General features: G+C 37.1%; 2 protein-coding genes across 2 annotated transcripts in view; one reads left to right on the top strand and one right to left on the bottom strand.

Annotated features, from left to right (window-relative positions):
* Nucleotides 1-48: 48 nt before the first annotated feature.
* On the top strand, nt 49-9,740 carry LOC148852795 (wax ester synthase/diacylglycerol acyltransferase 4-like). The gene is made up of 4 exons (XM_088947719.1): nt 49-904; nt 6,323-6,667; nt 7,209-7,346; nt 9,429-9,740. Exons 1-4 carry the CDS (start codon nt 131-133, stop codon nt 9,588-9,590), a joined length of 1,419 nt encoding a protein of 472 aa, XP_088803845.1. The 5' UTR covers nt 49-130; the 3' UTR covers nt 9,591-9,740.
* A 2,507-nt stretch (nt 9,741-12,247) lies between these two features.
* LOC148852794 (Pseudouridine synthase family protein) overlaps nt 12,248-27,320 on the bottom strand; it is a 63,163-nt gene continuing 48,090 nt past the window's right edge. Inside the window, exons 9-11 of the mRNA XM_088947706.1 lie at nt 13,037-13,097; nt 12,834-12,937; nt 12,248-12,741 (exon numbers count right to left, since the gene is read on the bottom strand). Of these exons, the coding sequence (XP_088803832.1) occupies nt 12,840-12,937; nt 13,037-13,097 (159 nt within the window). The 3' untranslated portion in view covers nt 12,248-12,741; nt 12,834-12,839. The remainder of the gene's footprint in view (nt 12,742-12,833; nt 12,938-13,036; nt 13,098-27,320) is intronic.

Below are 27,320 nucleotides of genomic sequence, written 5' to 3'. Positions count from 1 at the left end.
TCAAACACTTAATTCTATTTCACCTGTTTTCTGTTTAAATAGCTTGATCATCACTGGCAGTTCTGCCCCCCAAAACAACTGAAACAAAGGCGGAGAATTTGAGATTTCCATTGAAGAGTAGTTATCAACAATGGCTTCAGCTGACCAGGAAAAGCAAGCTCAAGCAATGGAAAACTTAGAAGGATTTCCGCCGCTTAGCCCTCTCTCACAAATCATGCACTCCTTGACCATCATCGTGGTCGCAGGATTCGACGTGCCGTTCGACAAGTCTCAGACCGTGGAGCTGCTTAAAGCCATGCACACCACGTCTGATCCTCGTCTCTTCTCCGTCATTGTGACGGACCGAAAGGGTGTTCATCGGTGGAAGAAAGTTACTCAAGTAGCTTACGAAGACCACATCTTCGTAGCTTCGTTTCCGGAAGGACTATCCATGGAGGACTACGACAAACATTTCAAGGACTACTTGACCAAAGTATCTGTGACTCCATTCTCGGACAATCTTCCCCCATGGGAGGTCCATGTGATCATGTATCCAACCAGCAATGGCGCAGGGTCTCTGGTGTTCAAGTTCAGTCACGCGCTGGGAGATGGTTACTCGTCGTTGGGTTCGATCATGACGCTCTGCAGACGGGAGGACGACCCATCGCTTCCCATTACGTTCCCTTCTTCCACTTCCAAAGCAGGAAGGAAGAACAGTTGGTCAAGGAATGCTTCGGTGTTGATCTCCTGGTTCATTAACACAGTACGAGATTCTGCTGTGAGCACGTTGCAGGGGATGTTTCTGCGAGATGATAAGACGCCGATCCGATCGGGGACGCCGCCGGTGGGGCTCCAGCCCATGGAAATCTCACCTGTCTCCTTTTCTCTTGATTGCATCAAACGAATTAGGTCCAAGCTTGGAGCAGTAAGTTAGCTGAACTATCTCTTCCCGCCTTCTCCGCCGTTTTGTTTTGCTACTACATGGTTTTAGCGCAGGCCTAAAACTGTGAATCATTGCCTTTCATGAATTGCTGTAGCGCTCTGATCAACAAGGCCACAGTATGATCGACGGCTTTGATTACGTGGTTTTAGCGCAGCGATAAAGCCATGTAGTAGCAAAAGTGGTTGGTTTTTTTTTTTCCCGACTTGTTTTTCTTTAATTTTAATTTTGACAAAATTATTGATTCCCAACTTCATAAATTTATCATCTTGCGGAATCTTACATGATATGGTATAAGGATAGGGTACGTGTGTGTCGTAGGTGGGGATTAAAATAAAATGAAAAAGACAAAAAAAAATTACGAGGTGAGATAAACCATAATTTTTACTAATTTAACGACTACCCCTAATGTTTCTCTTATGTGGGGACCAGGGAAATTTTATTTTTTTGGGTATCTTAGGTGGGTAAAAAATGGGACATAAATGACTTTTTTAATTATGGATTTTTATGGCTAAAATAACTATTGTCTTATTTACATAAGAAATAAAAGAACATGGGTAAGTGCTTCCTAGGAAAAACTTATCTAGGTAACAGCATTTAACTGGATAAGTAACTTACCGAAAAATGAACGGGCCTAAATTTCATAGGTTGTGAATCATGTCATAACAAAAGTTGAAAACCCCCATGGGAGGAGATATGACAATTGGGCAACTTATCACAAGTGAATACATCAATATTTTGTATATATAAGCAGTGTCTTCAATGCATACCCACTTGTATCCCATCAGTTGTACAATCTAGTATCTTAAAGCTAATGTACTCTATGTTTTATATTTTGGTATGCATGATTAGCATGGTTGTGAGTTAAAATAGTAACTTTAATTAATAGTTTTAAGTAAAAAAACAAGGATCATTTACTAAAATACCCCCTATAGTTTCATAGATTTACTAAAATATATTTTAGTAATTTGCATTTTATTAAAACACCTCCTATAGTTTATAATCTATCTACTCAACTGACCTTTAGTTAGTATATGACTGTGGAAAATGACAATTTTGACCTAAATGTCCATTTGAATAAATTTTATCAAAAGAAAATAAAAATAAAAAATACTATTTTTTCCCACTACCAAGACAAGCAACCACTGTATTTGATTCTATTTGGTCAATTTTATTTTCTATAATAAAAAATGTTAGGTGTACGTTTGGAATAAACAGTCATGGATATATTCCCTTAAACATTTTTCACTCAATTTAGATGATGATATTACTAGTTTTTAATGGCGAAACAAACACTTAATTGATAAAAGGGGTGTTTTATAAAATAAAAACTATAAAATTAGGTTGAAATAAATGCATGAAATTATACGAATATTTTAGTTAATAACCCAAAAAGCATATAAGGGACTGAATGGGGTAATATATAAAGTGCAGAAAGACCCTAAACAGCCTGTGCTGTCCACAGGGTTGTTGACAGTTGACAACTGAGTCCATATAACAAAAGCCACATGGACAGCTAATTATTACTTTGACAAGACGTGTTCAAAAACCACCGAATCAAAGCTGTAGATGTGTAATTGTGGTCTCATTCGATTGGCTGTCGCAGTGAATGAATGCGAGCTTGTCCTCTATCAACGTTCATGCAACCATGATTTTTTTTACACTAATTTTATCCATGTAAATTCCGTGCAATAAGTAATAGTATTGAAAAGTACTAAAGTCATGGCTGCATGGACTGACATACGGATCTGCTACAACAGACGGAGTACCTAAACAATTAAGAATGAATACACCGGCGAAGGGGGAATCTGATACCAATAAAATAGAATTCCTAACACGTCTATCTTATTATAATTATAAATTGTCACATTTCATTTTAAAACTAAAAACAAAACAAAATAGATTTTATTAACTTTTCGTGTTTATATGTAATTTTATACAAAAATAATTTTATAAAGTAATTTTATAAAAAATACTTTTACGAAAGTACTTTTGTGAAAACACTTTTACAAAAGTGCTTTTATGAATGTATTTTTACAACAGCACTTTTACACAAAAACACTATGAAAGTACTTTTACGAAAACACTTTTATAAAAGCACAAAAGTACTTTTATGAAAACACTTTTACAAAAGTAGTTTTACATGAATGCACTTTTATGAAAGTACTTTTACGAAAACACTATTATGAAAGCATAAAAGTACTTTTACAAAAGTACTTTTACATGAAAGCACTTTCATAAAAGTACTTTTGTGAAAGCATAAAAGCACTTTCATAAAAATACTTTTATGAATAAAAGCACTTTTACGAAAGTACTTTTATGAAAGCACTTTTGTGGAATTACTTTTATAGAAGTACTTTTATAAAAGTACTTTTGTGAAAGCACTTTTATGAATGTACTTTTATAAAAGATGCATTTTTTTTGCATTTTCTGCTATTTCCTGTCATTTTTGGTATTTTCTGCAGTTTTGTTATTTTTTGGTATTTTTTTACATTTTCTGAAATTTTTTGGTGTTTTTCTACATTTTCTAATGTTTTTTGGTGCTTTAATGCATAATTTTTGCATTTTTTGGTGTTTTCATGCATTTTTTGGTTTTTTTGCATATTTTCTAATTTTTTCTACAAAAGTTTTGAATTTTCTACAATTTTTAGTATTCTTTTTATTTTTTTTGTAATTTCTGGTATTTTTTTTATTTTTCTATATTTTCTGTAATTTTTTAAATATTTTTTGCATTTTCTACTATTTTCTGCATTTATCTACAATTTTTATAGTTTTCAGTATACGGGTTGACCTTGACTCGTTTTTGTCAGGTGACAGTCTTGAGAGAGATTATTCTATCAAAAGTTCTTATTTTGGGTATATAGGTCATCTCAAACCATTTTTGTATTTATAGGTGAGGGTAGGTGGGTTAATATGGGTGAGGGTGGTTAAGGGTCAATATGGATAGGTCAAATGGGTCAAGGTGGGTTATGACCCTTTAATAAGGATTGATGAATGATGATGGGTCATGGTGGGTTGGTATTCAACCCTTACTCAACCCAATCCAACCCACCCATTTGCCACTCCTAAGTCATGATTCGGTTAGTGAGCCTATTTTTTAAACCGAACCAGGGTTACCTTTTTTGGAAAACCGGTAACTAAAATCGAATCAAAGTCGACCAATTAATCGGTTGACCAGTTTGGTTAATCATCGGTTTGGCTAGTCAATTTTTCAATTTTTTATATTTACAATATATTATAAAAAATATATAAATATATAATAAAATGTTAGATATATATATATATATATATAATATTATATTTTAAATAATAAATAATATATTATATATTATATATAATGCATATTTATTGATTTATAATACATAGAAAATATAATATATATAATATACATAAAATATATAAAAATATATTTATACTGGTCAGTTTGGTTTATCGCCGGTTTTCTATAATGGTTAATCGAAACCGTAACGGTACCTTTGATTTTTTTAAAATATCGAACTAGCCGATTCGGTTAACCAAAATTTTGGTTCTATTTCAGTTAGTTATTTTGTTCGATTCGATATTTCGATTTTTCTTGCTCACCCCTATTACCAACCCTGTTCCATATTGAGAACATCTCCCTTATCATCTAAGGTTGGATCACCTACCAACAATTATTATTCCAACAACCTAACAACATGATCTAACACCACACATCTCATACATGGTGGGTGGATCCACACTTTTATAGTGGGTCCTAGTCTCATGGTGAGATGTGCGGTGTTAGATCAAGTTGGTAGGGGGTTAGAACGGCCCAGCCCGTTGGGACGTTATTGACATCATGTCTTGGTAGCTGAATCAAGCTTGCAAACAGTATTAGATCCACGCTGTGTATAAAAATCACTGGTGTGTTTATCAAAGATGGTTCTATATCTGATTTGGATTTAATCTTCAAAAAAACAGTCCTCACACCTTTTAAAACATCTCCAGACTTATATATTTTTTATTCATAGGAATATTCATAATGGACAATTGGTTTTGTGAGGATTGAATCCGAAGTCTTGTATATCTGGTCAATCTAATAATATGTATATAATTTTTGGCAACGTTGTAAGGTCTTCTTGTAGGGTGATATATTTTCAACTTTTGATGACAATGATTTAAAAGCTAATCATCCAGGTACAACCATGTATGAGCCGATTTGACATAGTTATTAAGGGTTTAATAACTATGAAATTAAAGTTAACAAAAATGAGTGCTGAAATTAGGGTTGCAAACTTTGTGGGTTCATCAACTTGAGTCCGATCTCACCAATTAGGGGTGAGAAAATGGGTAAGTTCTCTACTCGAATCAAATAGAATTGACTTTCATCCAACCTTAAACTGACCCTACCAGGGCTGGTTCTTGGGTCTAGGGGATTATCCTACCCGAACCAATTCAATGAATCGGCCTTGGGTTGGCCATGGTTGAATCAGCCTTACTTTGAAATAAATTCTAAAATACTTTTGAGGATGTGAAGATTTGATTATTCTATACACTCATGGTTACAAAAGCCATAGTTTCACTTGACCATTGAGTTACTTGAGTGATTTGATCATTTTTTTTTTTCATTTTAATATTTGAATGTGTATAATAAGTAATGTAAAAGGTAATATTTACATAATTTAAATTATAATTATAAGTTTCGAACCATGTATTAATATATTATGATAATGTATATATATTAAATTATTCAACTTAATAAAAATATTATATAAGTTTTAAAATATGTATTACATTTATTGAAAATTAAGTTTTTAAAGAACATACCATTTTTTTGAAGGGGAAGAGTAAAGAAAGAACAAGTTCCACGAGTATACCTTAGAACTGCCAAGGACTGACCTTCATAAGGTAAGCTACTGGTTCCAAAAACCTAGAACTAACCCTTACAAGGTAAGATCCAGGTTCTGTCTCGAAACTAAACTGAACCGACCCACACTCATTCCTATCACCAACCCAAGCTTATGCATGAATTCGGCTTGACCAGTTCTAGGTTGAGGGATGTACACTACCCCTGTTATGTAGGCCCATGGAGCCAAAATATCAAATAAGAAAAAGTTGGCCGCTAATTCTATATGCATGGATTGGGCTTGAATTCATGGGTTTTAGCTTGGGCCTAGGCCTGAAAACTAAGACTTTGGCCTAGTGTTGGGACAGACAGGCCTGAAGTCTAGATAGGATTGGGTCAGCGTTAGCCTTAAATCTGGCCTAACCCATGCAAATTGCTACCTTAGTTAAAATATATTTAACCTGTTAATTCTACATACAAGGATAGGGCTTGAATTCATGGGTTCTAGGTTGGGCCAGGCCCAGGCCTGAGGTCTAGGTAAAACTTGTGGAGTAAAGTTTGGAGTCTTATGACTTGTTTGTTTGTTTGTTTAACAGACTGTGAATGATGTGGTGATTGGGATATTATCATACGCCATACAACTGTACATTCAAAGGATGGATTTTATTTCTAATGGGGCACGCGTAACAGCATTGATTCCTTTAAACATGAGAATGCTGAATGGATATCAAAGCATTGGGGATATGTTGAAAGCTAATTTATGGGGAAATCAATTTGGTTTGTTGAGCATACCACTCCCTTCATTCAGTGATGAAGAAAAAGTTGATCCCCTCCACTTCATTACCAGCTCAAGGGACAACATCAGAAAGAAGAAGAACTCCGCTGCTGTTCATTTCTCCAGTGGATTGCTTACAATGCTCAACAACGCTCTGGGCCCAAAGGTTTGACATTAATTCGAAAAGCATCATATCTCTAATTAATTAATCTGGTCCTAACCCGGGCTGTAAATGACTCGGATTTGGATTGGATTCAATTACATAATGGCCCAAGTTGGTTAATGAGATATTCATATTCTTTTTTTTTTTTTCTTTTTTTAACGTAGAATCTACAAAAATTTTATTTTTCTTAAGTATCCCTTATTCATCTTCTAGGTGGTTAAATAATTTTTTCACTTGGATGGGAAAAAACTTTTCCTTTTATAATAATTTTTTATGATTAAAACAGTTATTATCTTATTTAACTAAAAAATGAAAAATAAAAAACATGGGTATGAGTAAAAGAGGTAAATAACTTTCTGAATAGCGAATAGGGCCTTGAATTCAATCCCATTATTGAACTCTGTAATCTGAATCCAATTCAAAATCCAAAATATTGAACTTGGTTAATCTGAACCCAAATCTGAGTATGTGGAATCAGGTATCGGATTCTTCTGGGTAGAAGAAAAAAGAGAAAATGACTACTGTTTTTGTGTATTGCATGCAGGCTTTAGCTGGATTTATCAAAACTAGTTTCAGAAACACAAGCACAACGATCTCTACAGTGGTTGGTCCGACCCACAAAATATCACTTGAAAATCATCCAGTCAAAAGATGCTACTTCACAGTGGTCGGTGCTCCTCAGGTAATTGGAATCTCATTAGGTAGTCAGTGACCCTTTCTGCCAAGGTTTTAGAACCGCCATTGACCCAGATGGTGGGATCGTTTGGCTCAGGAACTGTTCAGGCAATCGGCTTCGTTTTACCCAAAATCTGATATTTGGTCAAAAATTATTGAAAAAGTCAACAACCTATTGATCTAAGTGGTCGAACCGTCGACCTGTTCAACAGTTTTTGATCGTTTTTTTTTTTTTTTTTAATTTGTCTGTCAGAATGGACTGTCTATTCAAACCGTACAATTAGACCATCAACCTGAAAACCAATGGCCAGAACGATTCCTTTCTGGGTCAATTCTTAAAATGTTGCTTTCTACTATAATCGTATAAGCTGCCCACAGAGCGTGCCCCACAGCCCATCCCCTCAGTGCACTGGGAACATCTTTCGTGTTTGTCATGGGGAGATATTCTCAGTGCACGGACTGAAAGAGAAAATTGGGGAAAAAGTCATCAAGGAATATCTTGATGAATTGATTTAAGAATTTTCCCTTACTAATTAATCATTGAGAAACCAAACACAGCACTAATTTCCTTACGCGTCTATTTCCTCTCTTTCCTCTTGGGAAACACTAGGACACTCATGTAATTTTAATTTTATGTTGTTCTTTTAAGTTTTAACCAAAATGTGGCAAGACTCAGACCAGATTGAATGTTCTACAAAACACAGTTTTCTCCAATTGACCAGGCGGTTGAACCGTTCACCTTTTACAACACTGTTTTTTACAATATATTGTAGTTTTAAGCTTTGTAAACTCTAGGCCCGTTTGGCGTGTCTTTCTGTGCGGTCTTTCAGCTGTTTACAAGCCGGGAAAACCGATTTTCAATCTATTTCCGTTTGGCGTGTGAAAGATCTAACCACCAAAAGACGGAATGCCAAAAAGATGTGAAAAACCCATTTTGGTCTTTTATTCTCGTGCAGAAAGATGCATGGAAAGACGTGCATCTGTCAAACATGCTTCAGGCTGCTCAGATTTTTATGCAAAAGTTCAATGCATCCTTTGATTGCCAAATGGGTCTTCTATAAACTCTGCCGGGCTTTGACGTACATGCTTTCTGTTTTCTGTCGTCATGACCATTGCCACATTGGCAATAAAACTGAAATATATTCTTTAGTTGGGTTTTAGGGACTGGATCTAGTAGGCACAACATAAGTGAACATGTTAAAGTGGATTTTAATTTTCTTCAAGGGTGGGTTGAGGGGGTCCGGATGTAGTAGGCACGTTAGGTAAGCACAGTGAGTGAGCACGTAATAGCTGTGTGACACATGTCCTAATTAATGCGCCTTTCATCCAAATGTTTTTGCTCCGCTAGACATAAATTATCCATTATTTTATTATCTTTGTCAAAATAATTAAAAATAAAAAGCAATGAAAAAGGAAAACGTAAATGAATCCCAACACCCAACATGTCTAGGTTTTTTCCTTTTTTATTGTTTTTATTTTTAATTATTTTGACAAAGATAATAAAATAATGGATAATTTCTATCTAACGGAGCAAAAACATATGGATGAAAAGCGCATTAATTAGGACATGTGTCACACAGCTATTACGTGCTCACTCATTGTGCTTACCTAACGTGTGTACTACATCCGGACCCGGGTTGAGGGTATTTTAAGGGACAGGTGTCAAAAAAATTTTCAAGTGCTCATTGGACGTAGTTACAACGTTGTGCCTACCTAATCTGAACTATGTGTTTTATTGTTTTGAAAAGTCAAATCAAGTTCGTTTTAGTAAAAAAACACTAATATTTTTGAAAACATCAAAATAATGATTTTTAAAGCAAAACAAAAGAAAAAAAGAGTACATTGGTGGTTTTTTGTTCTCTTCCTAAACCTTTGCATGAATTGGGTAAACATTAATTGGCTTTCCATTATCTCTTGTTTGAGTTTTTTACTTGTTTTTCTATTTTCCTAAACCTTTCCATGAATGTTATATTTGGGTGTTAAGTTTAACAGAAAGTTTATCATTATCCCTTTCATGAATTCATCATTTAAAAGAAGTGATTATTGATCTTTTGTTGTGTTTATTTGCTGTGGTTGGAACTTGGAACAGGATGTTGTGTTTACTATAGCAAGTTACATGGAAGAACTTTGCATAGTTGCAACAGCGGAAAAGTCATTTATTGACTCTAATGTGCTGATTTCTTGCGTGCAAAAAGCCTTCGAGGACATTTATCAAGCAGCTTGTGGGATTAATAAAGTAGAGTTGAAGTGAAGATTCGCCGTCTTTCTACATGAAGTATCTATTTTGTTTGAGTCTGATTTTTCTTTGTTAGTTTGTAAAAGGTTACTAAGTTATTATTAACCCCAAACTCATGGTACTACAATAAAGAGGAATAATTACTTCTTCTTCTTATAGAGCCAATGCAATTTGATCCCAAGTCTATCTTGCTAGTTGCTACAACCAGCCAGAGAACTTACCATCTTAGCCATCATTAGTTAGTAAAACGACTTCTATTTCATTTGAATATGTATGATGTTTCTCAAGTGCCCATTTAGGAGGGCTTTTACGACTTCTGCTTTGCATGGTGGACCTCACTCTAAAACCCCAAAATCTGTTAGGTGACAAACCAGAAAAACTAGAATATGCTTTAATGAGTTAATGAAGCTAGTTTGTAGTTTCTACAATGCGATTCAATCAATGCAGTTCAATCAAAGCTGAAGCCCTTCCAAACTAGCTCTAAATCTTTTAAACATTTAATAAAACTACCCATTTTGATATGACTATCTAGATATTCATAACGGCTGGGCAGAATGTTTGTATAGACCATTGAAACAAATAAAAAGTAAGAATACAAGGATGGCGCCCATAGAGGCAATCCAGGACTTGGAGGTGGAACAACTGACCAATAAACTAGAATCATAAACATGATAATGATTCAGGTGTTATTTATCAAAATTCATAGGTGGGTTTTGATTGGTCAAAACCATATCAGAGATTTTCCCTTTTCTAATTACTATGGTTATACGCAGAGGCTTATGCCCTTCACGATAGTTTGAAGCTATGTCGGGACTCAGTTGGCTACATGTAAAAGTGGAATGTGGTAATCAGATTGTTGTTAATCTCCTCAATCGAATGGAGAACCCCCCCCCCATGGAGTATCTTCTATATCTTTCATGAGATTGTATCTCTCTTTTCTTCATTGAGGGTTCTATCACTCACTCTTACAGAGAACTGAATCGCCTAGCTGATGCCTTAGCAAATGAGGGAATCGAATCCATGACGAGAACAACTTACCTAGTGGCTTCTCAACTGCCAAGGCATACCAAGATGCTTGTATTTGATGATCGCCTAGGCTTGCATACTCTTAGATACTTTTGATTTCTTAACGAATTTCTGTATGGGTGGGTTTAAAAGTGAGCTTAGGTTTTCTGAGAATTTATGGAATGCGGGTTGGGGCAAGGCAAGCTAAGTCATCCCTGTTTCTGCTTTATATTTTGAATAAATTTTAATTAAATATTAAGGTAGCCACCCCTCTACCTGGAGTAAATTTTGGGGTTTGAAAAACAATATATATGCTTGCCTTGCATTTTGTGCAAGTCATTAAAGTTAAATCCAAATACCAAATATCTTATATACTTACTTGGGAACATGTATAGTATATGCTCTTACGCTGGTCATCAATAATACATATTCTTTCTTGAAAAGAATTGTCAAGCATATCATATTTTATGATACATTATTTTTGGTGTAATGGTAAAAACCTCCAGCTAATAAGCATGAAAACGCAGGTTAAAGCCGAATATTAGCCATTTTGTGCAAAAAAAAAGAAATAAGCAAAAGATCAAGTCTATAAACTATACATCCTTCCCAAATATCTACGACCAACATTGCCCAATGGAATTTACTAATTGTGTAAAGGGAAAATGGCAATTATAAGATTTACACACTACGATCCAAACGAAAATAATGATAACCAAGAGTAAATTATACATGGATTTTTTTAAATTAGTATCCTTAATAGAATTTCTCATCTTATCAACATCATTTTATGTTAATTTCTATTTCATTCTCAGAATCAAAAAGAAAAATTATTACATTTTACAAGCTTATGAAAATAAATCCAAATATATTCAAACATATTCAATTGTATTTTTAAAAATATTAACACATTTATTGAATAGGGATCAGAAACTCCATGCGTCCTGCACTACCAATTGCAGGATGCCACATTAACATAGTGCGTATTTCACATGTGCAAGAAGATTAATGATGTCAAATGTCCTCTCTTATTTTAATGAATCAGAAAATATATTATAATTTTAAAATAAAATAAAAAACGAAAAGATTGACAATTGAGATGTGAGAAGGGTGTCTTGTCTTCTTTGTTCATTTGCTTAACTCCCAAGGGTTTTCCTCCACCAAAACACCAATTACTAAATGCCATTGGGCAATGTTAGTCTTATCGGAAGGGTCCCGGAACGATACGTATCAGTTGATACGGGCCAATACGTGTCGCTATTTTAAACCTTGGATGGAACAGATTGTTGATTCACAAGATTAATGTGAAAAAGAAATGGGAGAGGATGGATAAGTGCTGGAACTCAGTTGTGATGACGGTGATGGACAATTGGAAGTGGAGGTCTCGGTGGAGAAGGAGATGGTGGTGCCGGCAGTCAACGTCCTACACAATCACTTAGGCTGTGGTCTGCTGGTGCTCAGGTGAAGCTCAAGCAGAGGTGGAAAACCTTGAGCCAATGAAGGAATAAGATAGAGAGGACATTTGACATCATTAATCTAACATGGCGTCCTGCAACTGGAGTGTAAGAATTTGTGCAGGACACGTTGTGCAGGAGGTCCAAACTCGAAACTCCTCGCCGAGGATGAAAATTTCCCCATCCCATGGGGAAAAGGTATGGTAACTACGAGAGTTTGGCCAATCAGAATCCCCATAGCAGCACTTTCTTTTTTATATTAATATTATCCACCTGCAGCATATTAGTTGGTATCCCCTGCATGATGGGAAGGAAAAAAATAAACAGATCTAACGCTGTCCTAAATAAACTTGTTACAATTATAAATTTAGATCTTAAATGCTTCTTTCGAATTCTAAACAAAAATTTAGGCATCCCTATAAACCACAGAAGAGGACCCAAATATGTAATGATATGCCTCTAATCGTAAGGATCACATTCTGTAAGCCACTTTGAAAATGTCCACTGCCAATGTTCAATTTTGAGAGGCTGATATCTTCAATGAGATTGTGCTAGACCGCATAAGAATGCCTTGGGCTGTAAACAGTTGCACAGTGCACGCATTTTTGTTGGAGATGGACTTGAGCGAGTATTTCGGAAGAGTAAAACATCCTGAACAACCATGTCGAAGACCCCAACCAAATCCGTTGCTTCACTTCCGGGGACTTGATCTGCAAATTCATGACAAAATATTATTGGAAAGGTTCATCCTTTGTAGTGACCACCTAGCCCATGAAATAGTTTTAATAGATGCAGTTCTCACAATAACTCAAGGGAGTTCATATTTCACGTTTCCAAGGTAGAGACCACAAGCAGGCGCCATGGGACTTGCAGCTGTCACTGTCTTTGCATCCAAGATCCTTTCAACTGAAATAATTAATAAGAATTACAAAGACCAGTCTGACATAAAGCTAATTTGCATCATTTATTTCCATGTATAAGTGCACAAAGCAAAGTTAGGTATACCATCAGCAGTAGTCAGATTTCCGGTGCCAACAGATTTTAGAACACCAACAAGCAGTCTGACCTGGCAAAAGTTGAAGTTTCTTAGCAGAGACACTTTATTAAGTAGTACCAAACAAGCTAATACAACTATGCACTTCACTAGTGATATCCTCATTGATTGAAAGGACACTTAGAATTTAATCAACTGTTGATCTTTGATTTAAATGATGATTTTTCTTTCAAAGGATTTGTGGTTAGTAGCCAATGCACATGTTGATGAACATTTTAAAAACCCAAGCATCACAATAGGATAGCATGACACTGATACTTCGAGACAATAAGATATGAGTTCATTTCTTAAGACGGTTACGATATGATTGAGACCTTTGCTTATGGAAGATAATTGTGAACAACATACAGCTGGCATGGTATAAAGATTGGATGACGACTAAAAATGTAGAAAACTTAGAAAAATATTCTAAAGAGAAAAGGGGAAGCCACAAAAGAGCGAAGCTTGATTTATGTAACTCTAGTATAAAGATTGGATGACAACCAGTAGGAAAGAGAATAGTAAATCAAGAAGAAAATAAGAAGAAATAGAGAAAACACCAAGATTTAACGTAGTCTAGCTCAAGAGCCTACACCCATGGGAAGAGAAGGAAAAATATCCACTGAGAACAAGAGATACATGGTTATCTCTCTATAGACTCACAAAAAAAATATCCACTCTCACTCAACCCTAATCCCACACAACCAATGGCTTCAACAAGAAAAAAGACCTAATTATATCAAAATTTCACACAAGCCCCTCTTCCATAAGTCCCCAAAATCAACATTACAAATATACCCTTATAACCTCCAACACCCTCCTTGAAAGAGAAACCAAACACAACCAAATAGAATAATATCTTTTTTTTTCAGTTTAACTCAAGAAAATTTTATTAAGATTAGGGAATGAAAAGTACAAGAAGTTAAGTGAAAGACCCTTTACAGCAAAGAACTCCACACACATTTAACATTGCATCTTAGATTCTTGAATAAGAAGAATATCTGGTTTTTCCTTTCTAAGAAGTTCCTTAAAAGATCTCCTTTTTGTTGCACTTCCTAATCCCCTCACATTCCAACTGATAATTTTCATTATGAACCTTAATCAGGCAGCCTTAACCACCTTCCTCCCTATAATCCCCCTTTTCTTCTCCCTCCCCTAGCACTGAACTCCTTATCCCCTTTTACATCAATGATTAATTTCTCTACAAAAACTTGTAAAAAAGATAGAAGGAAAAGATAGATTTGGATCATGTGAGATGCTTGGTATGCCTTCCCACTTTACCTCTCCTAGCTATTGGATTGTGGATTTTGGAGCTAGTGCTCACATGACTGGTATGCTTTCCCACTTTACCTCTTACAAATTGGCTCCAAGGAAAGGTAAAGTCACTGTAGTTTATGGATCTCAAACTCCAATTTTGGGTTTGGGTGAAGTCATGCTCTCTCATAATCCTTCCTTGAACTCCATCCTTCATGTTCCTTAGTTGGACAACAATCTTTTATCTGTTATCTCCCTTACCAAATCCCATAATTGTTCAATGGCATTTTTTCCTTCACATTGTGTTTTTTAAGACCTAAGTACAAGGAGGACGATTGTTATTGGACATGTATATAAGTTTAAGAGTGGGGCGGCTGTTTCTAATAACAACCACTCTCTTTTCTCAAAACCTCTCTACGAGTTCTCTCTCTCAATCTCTCTTTTTCTCTTCTCCTCTTCTCTTCTCCTTTTCTTTTATTTTCTGTTCAAAACCTAAGGCTAATTGTAGTATTGTACGACTACTTGGTAGCAGAGCAAGATCTAGAGCTTCTCATGTGAGTCTGATCCAGCCGACCACATGAGAATTGCCTAGGGCTGGAAGAATAGAAAGATCTTTCTTCGGTTGATTCTTGGAGGTTATCAGAAATTGTAGCAGCTGTCCAAAGATTGGATCATACTCTTGATAATCAAGAAGAATCGAAGAAAGATAAAAGGTTCAAGATTAGTTTTTTTTATCAAGACTGGAGGTGGCGATCAGAATTTCAGAGGATTTCTGGATCAAGATCAGTTTTTTTATCAAGACTGAAAGTGGCGATCGGAATTTCAGAGGATTTCTGGATCAAGATCAGTGTTTTTAGAATTTTCTGGGTAAGATTTTATTCTTTCTTACGACTGGCAGCAAGATTAGTTTAAGAGAAAATCCCCAAAATCCAGGAATGTTACTGTTTGGTATAGGTGATCAGACTTGCCTCCCTTGAGGCCACTGCTATTAGTTTCAAAACCCAGTAGGCCGACTGATACAGTAGTTAGAAGGTTTTTTATTTTTTATTTTTTTTTAATTACTGAATCTGAATTCTGCTTCTAGACCTACCGTTATTAGTTTCAGACTCAGTAGGCCGACTGTTACAGTGATTAGAAGGTGTTTTTGATTAACCCCTAATCAAAAGTGGAGTTTAAGAGCCAAGGGGAGGGTGTTTCTAGAACTGGTTCAGGTAACATGACTGAAAACACTTTCCAAATTACAATTGTTAAGTTTGATGGATCAAACTACTTAGAACGGGCCCAATCATCCATGATGGCCATTGGGGGTAGAGGAAAACTAAACTATTTGTTGGGGAATGTGAAAGAGCAAACTAAGGAGGACCCCACTTATGCTAAGTGGATTCAAGAGAATTATTTGGTGATGACATGGCTATGCAACTCTATGCAGCCACACATTAGCCGAAACTACTTATGGGCAAAAACAGCTAAAGAAATATGGGATGTTGTGAAAGAAACTTACTCTCAGCCCCTTAATGTTGCTAGGGCTTATGAGCTGAAATGTGAGGTTAAAAATCTCAAGCAAGGAGAGAAACAGGTCTGTTTATTTTTCAACCTTGAAATCCCTGTGGCATGAAATTGAACACCTTGAAACAATTGAATGGGAAAATCAGAAGGATGCACAAACTTACAGAAAGCAGGTTAAAACTAATAGAGTGTTTGAGTTCCCAGCTGGTCTAAATTCTAAATATGATATTGTGAGACAATAGTTGTTGACAAGAGACGATGTAACTCTATCCCATTCCTATTCCCTAGTGCATAGTGAAGAGACTAGGAGAAAAGTTATGTTACAACAACAGCCTTTTGAATCAACCCTGACAGCAGTTAGGCCGAAATCTAGGGGTTATAAAGAGAGGGATATGAAGAAGGAAGCTAAGGACCTAGTGTGTGAGCATTGCAAGAAACCTAAACATACTAAAGACACTTGTTGGGAGTTGCATCCACATCTAGTTCCAGCAAAACTCAGAAACAAAAAGGGGAATGAAAATATGGTTGTTAACACTAATAGTACAACCTCATCTGGCACAAGAGGCACTCCTCTAGACACCTTAGCTGTTGTCTGAGCTGCTCTATTAGTGTTAACAACCATATTCAGCTCCTCCTACCTCAGTTTTTGCTCATTCAGGTAATCGGGTCTCAGCTTACCATGCCTCAGCTACGGGTAATACAGAACATTCTTGAATAATAGATTCAGGAGCATCTGACCATATGACTGGCTTGCCATCACTATTTACTACCTATCATTTATCTTCCGATAGAGACAAAGTGTCCATTGCTGATGGCTCCCTTGTTCCTATTTCTGACAAGGGAGATATCAAGTTGTCTAATGTCATTTCTTTATCTTCGGTTTTGCATGTTCCTAAACTTAGTACTAACTTGCTTTCAGTTGGTAGCATCACAAAAAACCAAAATTGTTTAGTAACTTTTTTTCTTGATCAATGTATTTTTTAGGACATGGAGACAAGGAAGGTGATTGGGACTGGCCATGAGACAAATGGAATCTATCTGCTTGGAGGGAGTTCTCATTGGGAAGATAGTGAAACTAAGAGGTCTTTTGTTTCTCAGTCTATTGATCAGATTATGCTTTGGCATAATCGATTGGGTCATCTATCTTTTTGGGCTTTGAAGAGCTTGTTTCCTAGTTTATTTGAATCTATCCAAATGTCCAGTTTGAGATGTGAGAGTTGTGAGCTTGCAAAGCACTATAGGGCAACGTATTCATTGAGTAACAATAGTAGTATTCCTTTTGAAATTGTGCATACCGATGTTTGGGGACCTTATTATATCACTGCAATGGGAGGGTATAGATATTTCCTGCTGTTTGTTGATGATTATACTCGGTTTTCTTGGGTCTATCTTATGCATTCTCGATATGAGGTTCTAGCATTGACCCGGATCTTTCATCAAATGATTTTAACCCAATTTGGGGTCAAAATCAAAATTTTTAGATCCAACAATGCGAAAGAATATTTTGCAAACCCATTAGCCTCTTATTTGCTTGCCCATGGGATTATCCATCAGAGTACCTGTCCTCATACACCATAGAAAAATGGGGTTGCTGAGAGAAATAATAGACACATATTGGAGGTGGCCAGAAGCATTATGTTTACCTCCAATGTGCCTAAACGTTTCTAGGGTGATGCTGTTCTTACAACGGTATATCTCATCAATGGAATTCCTTCACAGATTCTTGACAAGAAACCTCCTTTTACCCTTTTGTATCATGATAAAGAGTTATTTACCGTTCCCCTCAAAACCTTTGGGTGTACTTGCTTTGTTCAGATTTTTGGACCTCATCATTCCAAATTTTATCCTAAGGCCTCAAAATGTATCTTCCTTGGTTATGCACAAACCCAAAAGGGATATTGCTGCTATAAACCAACTTTTGGGAAGAGATTTGTCTCTATGGATGTCAACTTCTTTGAGGATGTACCCTACTATCCAAGAGTTTCTCCTTAGGGGGAGTGTAGTGAGGTTGGGATTAACTCATTAGAAGTTCCTTTACTCATTCCATTATGTGAAGAGGGATGTAATGGGGAGGGTTATCAGAGGTGCAGGGATGTGAGAGTCTATCACAAACGGTGGAGGCAGGTTGATTTTGGTTATCAACAATCTAGGCCTACCAAAGTTCCTTCTGCAAATCCAGATCCAGGTACCATAATCCCTTTACCAGATATTACAGATGAGATACCTCCCACCATTGAGCCTTCACCTTCATTGGATGACCTTGACCTTCCTAAGGCTGATTGTAGTCTTGTATGACTATTGAAAATTTGAATCATTTGAAGTTGTGGCATTGCCATCTTGGTCATGTGTCTTTTAAGCTCATTAAGTTTTTGTTTCCAAACTTGTGTCAGTCTATGTCCAACTTGAGTCTACAATGTGAAGTCTATCATCTCTCAAAGCAATGTAGACCTATAAGTACATATTTTGCGAGTATAAGAAAAAGTGTTGCTGCTTTCACTTTGATACAAACTGATGTTTGGGGCCCATATTTTATTCCTTGTATGGGTGGCTATAAATACTTTATCCTGTTCATTGATGATTACTCTTGATACACTTGGCTTTATTTGATGAAAAGTAGAGGTGAAGTTCCCTCCATTGTCCAAAATTTCTTTAGAATGGTAGAAATTCAGCTTGAGAAGAATATCATGATAATAAGGTTTGACAATGCTAAGGAGTATTTTGAAAAGCATCTATTACTCTTCCTTGAAGAAAAAGGAGCAATTCATCAAAGCCCATGTTCCCATACTTCACAACAGAATGGTGTAACAGAAAGAAAAAATAGACATGTGGTTGAAGATGCTAAAGGGGTACTCTTTCAGATACATCTGTCCACTCGTTTTTTGGGAGATGCAGTTGAAGCAATAGTTTATCTCATTAATAGACTTCCTTCACAAATTCTTCATCTCTAGTCTCCCCATCATCTTCTCTTCCACAATGATCCCATTATTTGTCTTCCTCTCAGAGTCTTTAGTTGTAGTTGCTTTGTTCGTGACTCGAGTCCTTCTTGCCTCAAACTTGATCCTAAGTCCATCAAGTGTGTTTTTAGGTTACTCCTCGGTTCAAAAGGGGTACAAGTGTTTTGATCATCACACTAACCAACAATATGTTTCTAGGGATGTTATATTTCTTGAGTCTACTCAGTTCTTTCAGTCATCTCTCCTTCTCTTCAAGGGGAGAGTATTGGTGATGATTGGGTTCCATTTTGTCACCCAGATCCTACATCTGTGGATATTCCTAGTTCATCTTCTTTTCTTCCCACTTGCAATGATAGTACTCCTACTCCTCCTAATCCTACTCCCCCTATTCCTTAGCAGCATTCTTGGTAGCAGTTGTTCATAAGGCACAAAAAGAAGGTTCTTCGTGAGGCTAAATTTCTATAATAATCCAACCTCCCGGTTCCAGGTAATTTTGAATGCAACCCTCAACCTAAGACTCTTGTTAACTCAGAACTTCCTATTCCTACTTTAACTAAGCCTCATATCTCACAAACCGGCCTTGACCTTCCCATTGCAGTTCAAAAAAGAAAAAGGAAATGTACTGCCTATCCCGTCACTGTGTTTTTTATGATACTCTTTCACCTTCCTACTATGCCTATATTTCTGCCATTTCCTCTGTTTCTCTTCCCTCGTAATGTATAGATGCAGTGCAGTCCCTCTAGTGGAAGGATACTATCAACCAAAAGACGGAGGCCCTCATAAAGAACCAAACATGGGAGATTGTTCCACTTCCTGAGGATAAAGTCCTAGTGGGTTGCAAATGGGTGTATACAATTAAACACCAAGTTGATGGCTCAATTGAAAGATATGAAGTTAGGATGGTGGCAAAAGGGTACACCAAAACTTATGGGATTAACTATTAGGATATCTTTGCACCTATGACCAAAATGAACTCTATCCAAGTGATTATGTCTCTTGCTACACACCATTAATGCCCTTTGTACTAGATTGGTGTGAAGAATGCCTTCTTCAATGGAGATCTTCAAGAGGAGGTTTACAAGGATCTTCCCCCAGGAGTTGCCCTCCCTAATAGTGAGGGGAAGGTTTGTTGTTTAAAGAGATCCTTTTATGGGCTCAACCAGTCTCCCAGAGCTTAGTTTGATGGATTTAGAAGGGTTGTTCTTAAAATTGGGTTTACTCAATCATAAGTTGATAATACTCTATTTATAAGAAGGGTTAATGAACTAATGACTTCGTTGATAATGTACATTGATGACATTGTTGTCACTAGAGATGATAGCTCTAGAATATCCCAGCTAAAGTCATTTCTTGCTTCCGAATTTGAGGTCGAAGATCTTGGGAAGCCAAAATACTTCCTCGGAATTGAAGTAGCAAGATCAAAGGAAGGGATCTTCATTTCACAGAGAAAATATGTGCAAGCCAATTGAAACTCCCATTGACCCCAATCATAATCTAAATGCGGATGATGGAGACATTCTTCCAAATAATGGTGTCTACCAAAGACTAGTTAGTTGGCTTCTCTATTTGTCCTTGACCAGACCTGATATATCCTATGTCATAAGTGTGGTGAATCAAGTATACATAACCCCAAAACTTTACATGTGTAGGCAGTCAACAGGATTCTTGCCTACTTAAAGAGGTGCCCAAGCAAAGGAATGTTGTATTCCAACCATGGGCATCTCATGATTGAGGCTAATACTGATGTTGATTGGCCAGGCTTTGTGCACGATAGGAGATCCACTTCTGGTTATTGTGCTTTGGTCAGATGTAGTGTTATGTCTTAGAGAAGTGAAAAAGCAATCAATTGTAGCTCAATCTAGTGCACAAGAAAAATATAAAGCTATGGGTCATGGTGTATTAGAATTCCTTTAGAAAAGGACCTTGTTATCTGAGATTGGAATCCAAGCTGAAGTTCCAATGAGGTTGTACAATGATAACCAAGCTGCTACAAATATTGCTCATAATCTACTCCAATAAGATCGCACTGTTGAGTTGAGCCTAGTTGTTTTTATTCTTATTTTAAGTTATTTAGTTAGGAAGTTGTTGGGCTTTAGGCCCATTAGTTTATGTTTTTAAGTTGTGACTGTTCAGTTACATTAGCAGCTGCCCTACTAAGGGCATCCTTGTAATATCTCATCCTTTAAGTTAAGTATAAATATAATGAGGGATTGGTGGCTAGGGTTAATCTAAAAATCCTGGTTGACTTCCTACTCTTTTCTCCTTCTCTTTTCTTCTCTACTGCTGAAATCTTTGTCTTCCACCTCTTTCCCTTCACAAGAAATTAGACTAAATCTGCAATCAGTGATTTCTACTTGGTATCAGAGCAGGCCGAAGGTTCCTTGAGTTGTTTTCTCATGCAGCCCTAGATCGGCCGACTGCATGGTGATTTAAGAGGCTGATCGAAGATCTCAGGTAAGCCCAGTTTTTGGATTTTTTGGTGGATTTGTGTGCCCTGTAGCTGGTCTAGGGTTTCTCATCAAAATCAGGAAAAATTGGAGAAAGGGAAAGAGTCATGTTTCTATTTTACTCTTCAATTTTGACCTAGGAAGTGGCGCCCTAATTTTTTAGGGTTCCTTGGAGATTTTTGTAAGGGGCGGTTCAAGTCCTACTTGATTTGGAGGCTTCTAGAGAGAGCGGTTGCCTCTTCTCTCTCTTCTCCCGTCCCACAAAAAATGAATCTTTTGTGGGAAGACAGTCTAGGACACCAAAAAGGTGTTGTTGGTTCCAAAGGTGTTTCGTTCACACTTTTTGAGAAGCATGGAGGGTCATGGAGTTGAAAATAAGCCCAAGAGTGAAATGGGACCAATGGGAGGAGGTGCTAGAGACCTTTTCGGGACTGGGATCATTACTACAGTTAGGTTGGATGGTGCAAATTACTTAAAATGGTCACAATCTGCAAAGATGGCCATTAGTGCTCGTGGGAAATTAGGGTATATCATTGGTGAAGAAGTGATACCCAAAACTAGCAACTCCCGGTGGGTACAGGAAAATTATATGGTGATGACTTGGTTGTGTAATTCCATGTTGCCCCATACAAGTAAAATTTTTTTATGGGCAAATACAACTAAAGAAATATGGGATGGGGTTGCATAAACCTATTCATAGAGGGAGAATGTTGCTAGGGCTTATCAGTTGAGAAATCATATTATTTCTACAAGGCAGGGAGATAGACCTATTGCAGCCTATTTTTCAGCCCTTAAAACCCTGTGGCAGAAAATTGACCATTTAGAGACATTTGCTTGGGAAACCACTAAGGATGCAACTACCTATCAAAAACATCTAGAGAAGTATAGGGTGTTTGAATTTCTTGCTGGCCTTAATCCTGAGTATGATATTGCAAGATAGCATCTTCTTTCCAGGGACAGTGTTACCCTCTCCCAGGCATATGCCTTTGTGTCAGGGCGAGGAGAGAAAAAGAGATGTGATGATGAAAAATCCTATTTCTGATTAGTTTGCCATGGTGAGTATTGTGAAACCTAAACAAAGTAGAGATCAGAGTGGCAGCGAAATCAAGAAGTAAGATAAAAGAGATTTGATATGTGACTACTATAAGAAGCCTAAACACACAAGAGATACTTACTTGAAGCTTCACCCACATCTTGTGCCGACTACACTGAAAAATAAGAAGGGAAATACACACATGGAAGTTACTGGTGACATTTCAGCCCCTCCTACTATAGCTGCTCTGGAGTATGTTGCAACTGTTGCAGTAAGGACCGAACTTGAGAGGTATGGGCAACTTCTGAACTAGTGGAATACAACCAGTTCCAGTTCAGCAGCAAGCGGACAACAAGGTATAAGTGGCACTGGTGGAGCCCACTCTACTTCCTTTGCTCACACAGGTAGTTCACACATCACTGCAAATTATGTTTCTACTTCAGGTAAGGAGGGACCTCCTTGGATTATAGATTCTGGAGCCTAAGAGCACATGACCCATAGCTCTACTATTTTTTCTTCTTACCAGCTCTATTCTAGCAAAGATAGGGTCTCCACAGCTGATGGATCCCATGTTCCCATTGCTGGGAAGGGATCTGTCAAGATTAGTGATTCTATTTCTCTACCCTCTGTCCTTCGTGTTCCCAGATTGAGCACTAATTTGTTCTCTGTTAGTAGTTTGATTAAGAACCTGCTCAATAATTTTTTCTCCTGGTCATTGTATTTTGTAGGATCTGGATTCAAAGAAGAGGATTGGGAGTGGTTATGAAGTGAATGGGATTTACCTCCTGGATGTGCTTCCTCCTCATCTCAGAGTCATCATGTCAGTAGGGGTAGTGAGTCAGGGTCTGTGGGTCAAATTATGCTTTGGCATAATCGTTTGGGCCATTTACCTTTTTCTTCTTTGAGTCTTTTGTTCCCAAAACTTTTTGAGTCTGTTAGTTTGTCAAGTCTGGAGTGTGAAGGTTGTCAACTTGAAAAGCATTGTAGACATTCATTTAAACCTAGTAATAAAAGGTGTTCTTCTTCTTTTGATGTTATTCATTCTGATGTGTGGGGACCTTACCATGTTCCTTCTATGGGAGGCTATCGATATTTTCTCTTATTTGTGGATGATTTCTCATGATACTCTTGGATTTACCTGATGAGATCCCGCGATGAAGTACCATCCTTGGTGAGGCAATTTCATCAGATGGTGCTAACACAGTTTGGAACAAGAATAAAGGTGTTTAGATCAGACAATGCCGAGGAATATTTAGAAAAACACCTTGCCTCATATTTGTTAGAATATGGTCTTGTCCATCAGAGCAGTCATCCCTACAGTCCACAGCAGAATGGTGTTGCAAAAATGAAGAACAGACACGATGTTGAGATTGCAAGAAGCATGATGATCACAACTACAGTTCCAGTTCGGTTTTGGGGTGATGCAGTTCTCACAGCAGTATATCTGATTAATAGGGTGCCCTCTCGTATACTTGGAATCAGCACCCCATTCAGTCTCCTTTTTCCTGAGGGGGAGATGTTTCATATTCCTCTCAAGGTGTTTGGGTGTGTCTGCTTTACACATATCCTTGGTCCTCACCGCTTGAAGCTTGATCCCAAGGCAAAGAAGTGTGTCTTCCTTGGATATGCAGAAAATCAGAAAGGGTACAACTCCTATGATCCAGTCTCTGGGAGTCGGTATGTTACCATGGATGTCGCCTTTTTTGAATTCACATACTTCTTCTCAAAGAGTCCTTCTCAAGGGGAGTGTTCTGGGGAAATGAGTCAGCAGTCTATTCCTCTCCCAGTTCCAATCCCTATGTCTACTCCTGTGCTTGACCCTCCTATGTCACCTACCTTACCACCTCCTTTGTGTCCTGCTTCTCAGCATTACTTACGACAGAGACTTCACAAGGAGGTTGATTCCACTATAGCAAAACTCACATCACTTCTTGTCGGTTCCTTGGAGACTCCAAATTCAACTGACATGGATTCAGGTATTCCTCTTGGTCCCGCTACTGTTTCTGTTCCCATTGATTCTACTAACCCTGTTACAGATAACCTTGATCTTCCTATTGATCTCAGAAAAGGGAAGAGAAAGTATACTGCTCATTATATTTCATAGTACTTAACCTACAGTGGACTTCCTCCTTCCTACTGGGTTTTTCTTTCCTCTCTTGACGCAATGTCTATACCCAAGGGTGTTAGTGAGGCTCTCTCCGAAACTACAACTTTGATTAAGAATCAGACATAGGACATTGTGGATCTACTAGATGGCAAGGAGACAATTGGATGCAGATGAGTTTACACAATAAAATATAAGGCAAGACTTGTTGCAAAAAGGTACACACAGACCTATGGCATTGATTACTTAGAGACCTTTGCATCAGTTGCAAAGATGACCTCTATTCGGATACTTCTTTCTCTTGCTGCCTCATACTCCTGGCCCTTGTTTCAACTTGATGTGAAGAATGCTTTCTTAAATGGGGATCTATAAGAGGAAGTGTATATGGATCTTCCTGTTGGCTTTTACAGTGATACTGAAAAGAGAAAGGTATGCAGGCTTAAGAAGTCACTTTATGCTTGAAACAATCTCCTAGAGCATGGTCTGATAGATTCAAAAAGGCCTTGATTGCTTTTGGCTACACTCAAACTCAATCCGATCATATCTTGTTTGTGAAGCGAAGGGGATCTTTGGTGTCAATCCTAATTGTTTATGTGGATGATATTGTTGTCACGGGGAATGACCCAAGTGAGATTGATTGTCTGAAAAGGAATCTACATAAAGAATTTGAAATTAAGGATCTTGGAGAACTAAGATATTCCACGAGTCCAGCATTGGGAGGCAGTTGATAGGATTCTTGTTTATCTGAAGGGACACTTGGGCAGAGACATAATGTTTACTGATCATGGATAGTTGAAACTAGAGACTTATACAGATGCAGATTGGGTAGGATGCCTTGATGACAAGAGATCAAGTTCGGGAGTGTGCACCCTTGTTGGGGGTAACCTTGTCTCGTGGAAGAGTAAGAAACAAACAGTGGTGGCAAGATCAAGTGTTGAAGCTGAATACAGGACCATGGCACATGGAGTTTCAGAGCTTCTCTAGATCCGTTACCTATTAGAAGAAATTGGTGTATAGGCAGAAGAACCTATGATGTTGTACTGTGATAACCAGGCAGCAATTAACATTGTCCATAACCCAGTCCAGCATGACCGAACTAAGCACATTGAAGTGGATAGACATTTTATCAGAGAAAGAGTGACTTCTAGAGAAGTTTGTCTTCCATACATTGCTTTTGATCTGCAGCTCGCTAATGTTCTCACAAAAGGTGTTGCAAAGAACAAGTTTGAGCATGATCTACACAAGTGGGGAATGTGTGACATTTACTCCCAACTTGAGGGGGAGTGTTGAGTTGGGCCTAGTTGTTTTTATTCTTATTTTAAGTTATTTAGTTAGGAAGTTGTTGGACTTTAGGCCCATTAGTTTATGTTTTTAAGTTGTGATTGTTCATCTACATTAGTAGCTGCCCTACTAAGGGCATCCTTGTAATATCTCATCCTTTAAGTTAAGTATAAATATAATGAGGGGTTGGCGGCTAGGGTTAATCTAAGAATCCCGGTTGACTTCCTACTCTTTTCTCCTTCTTTTTTTTTCTCTATTGCTGAAATCTTTATCTTCCTCCTCTTTCCCTTCACAAGAAATTCGACTAAATCTGCAATCAGTGATTTCTACTTGCACAAAACACATTGAGGTTGATAAACACTTCATTAGAGAAAGAATAGCCAGTGGAGTAATTTGTGTGCCTTTTGTAAGTCAGAAAGATCAACTTGTTGATTGTCTTACCTAGGGCCTCCATAAGTTGAAGCTCGATAAAAGCCAAGGCAAGCTGGGCATGATAGATATATATGCTTAGCTTGAGGGGGAGTGTTGAGATTATGTATTGTGGGTAAGGACATTCTTGTCCTTCTAATTTATTGTATTTTGGTAACCATTTAAGGACAAATTTGTACTTTTTGCAACATTAAGTTAAATGTCCTAACTCCCACACTTCCAACTATTTAATTTTGTAAATCTCTTGTATACAGAATAGAATGGGGGACACACACACCCTAGCACAGTTATTCTATCATTGTTCTTCCTATTCAATTTTCTTCCTTTTGTTCTACTTCTACCTACTAAATCTTTAGATTTTTTTATCCAATATATATTCTTTACTTTCATTTTTCTAAATCAAAAAAACACAATTTAAAAAAAAATTAGACAAAGAACAAAGATCTTCATATGGTATTCATTGATAAAGAGAAAGCATGTAATTGAGTTCCTAGAAAGATAATATGGTGGGTTATGGAAAAGGAGTACCAAATAGGCATGTTGACAAAATTAGGGACATGCATGATAGTGCAACAACCAATATTAAAAATCGTGTGAGAAGGAAATTAGAGTCTCCCATTATAATGAGACTTCACTAAAGCTCAACAATTGCCCTTGTTTGTTTGTACTAGTCATTAATGAATTAACTACATATATTCATTAAGAAAACACACAACGCATGTTGTTTGTTGACAATCAAGTACTATTGACTAAACTAGAGAGGATCAAATGTAAAATTAGATTTACGAAGAAATTCCTTAGAAACAATATGTTTCAAAACCAATAGGATTAAAACAGAATATATCAAAAGCACATATTTAATAATAATAGCAGTGAAAATTAGGGTACGTTTATTGGGATTGTAAACCGAGAACTATCTCAAAGTGACATCTTTCTTTAACAGGGGAGAGATAAGAAGTCGGCATTCCCCACACTTTTTCATGCACTTCTATTCAGTCAGTGAAGTGTGTAAATAACCATATGAATGAGAATAAACATGTAGCCCCTTTTGTCTTATCAATCAACTGGTTGATTGAGTCCTCCACTACTATGGCCAACAATGCTATATGGAGAAAAGGATTGGACAACCCTATACAAAACTGCTTGGCAATTAGTGAAAGAATGGTAGGATCCATCTAATGGACGCCATAAAGGTTGCGGAATGGGTGGGCGAATTTCAAAAATTTCCTACCTTCTCTCAACTGGGAA

Source organism: Nelumbo lutea, chromosome 5 (assembly GCF_056320005.1).
Source record: "Nelumbo lutea isolate HS-2025 chromosome 5, American lotus-T2T, whole genome shotgun sequence".
Classification (NCBI taxonomy): Eukaryota; Viridiplantae; Streptophyta; class Magnoliopsida; order Proteales; family Nelumbonaceae; genus Nelumbo; species Nelumbo lutea.
The sequence above is the reverse complement of the archived record's forward strand: the minus strand, read 5'-3'. Positions and strand labels throughout refer to the sequence as shown.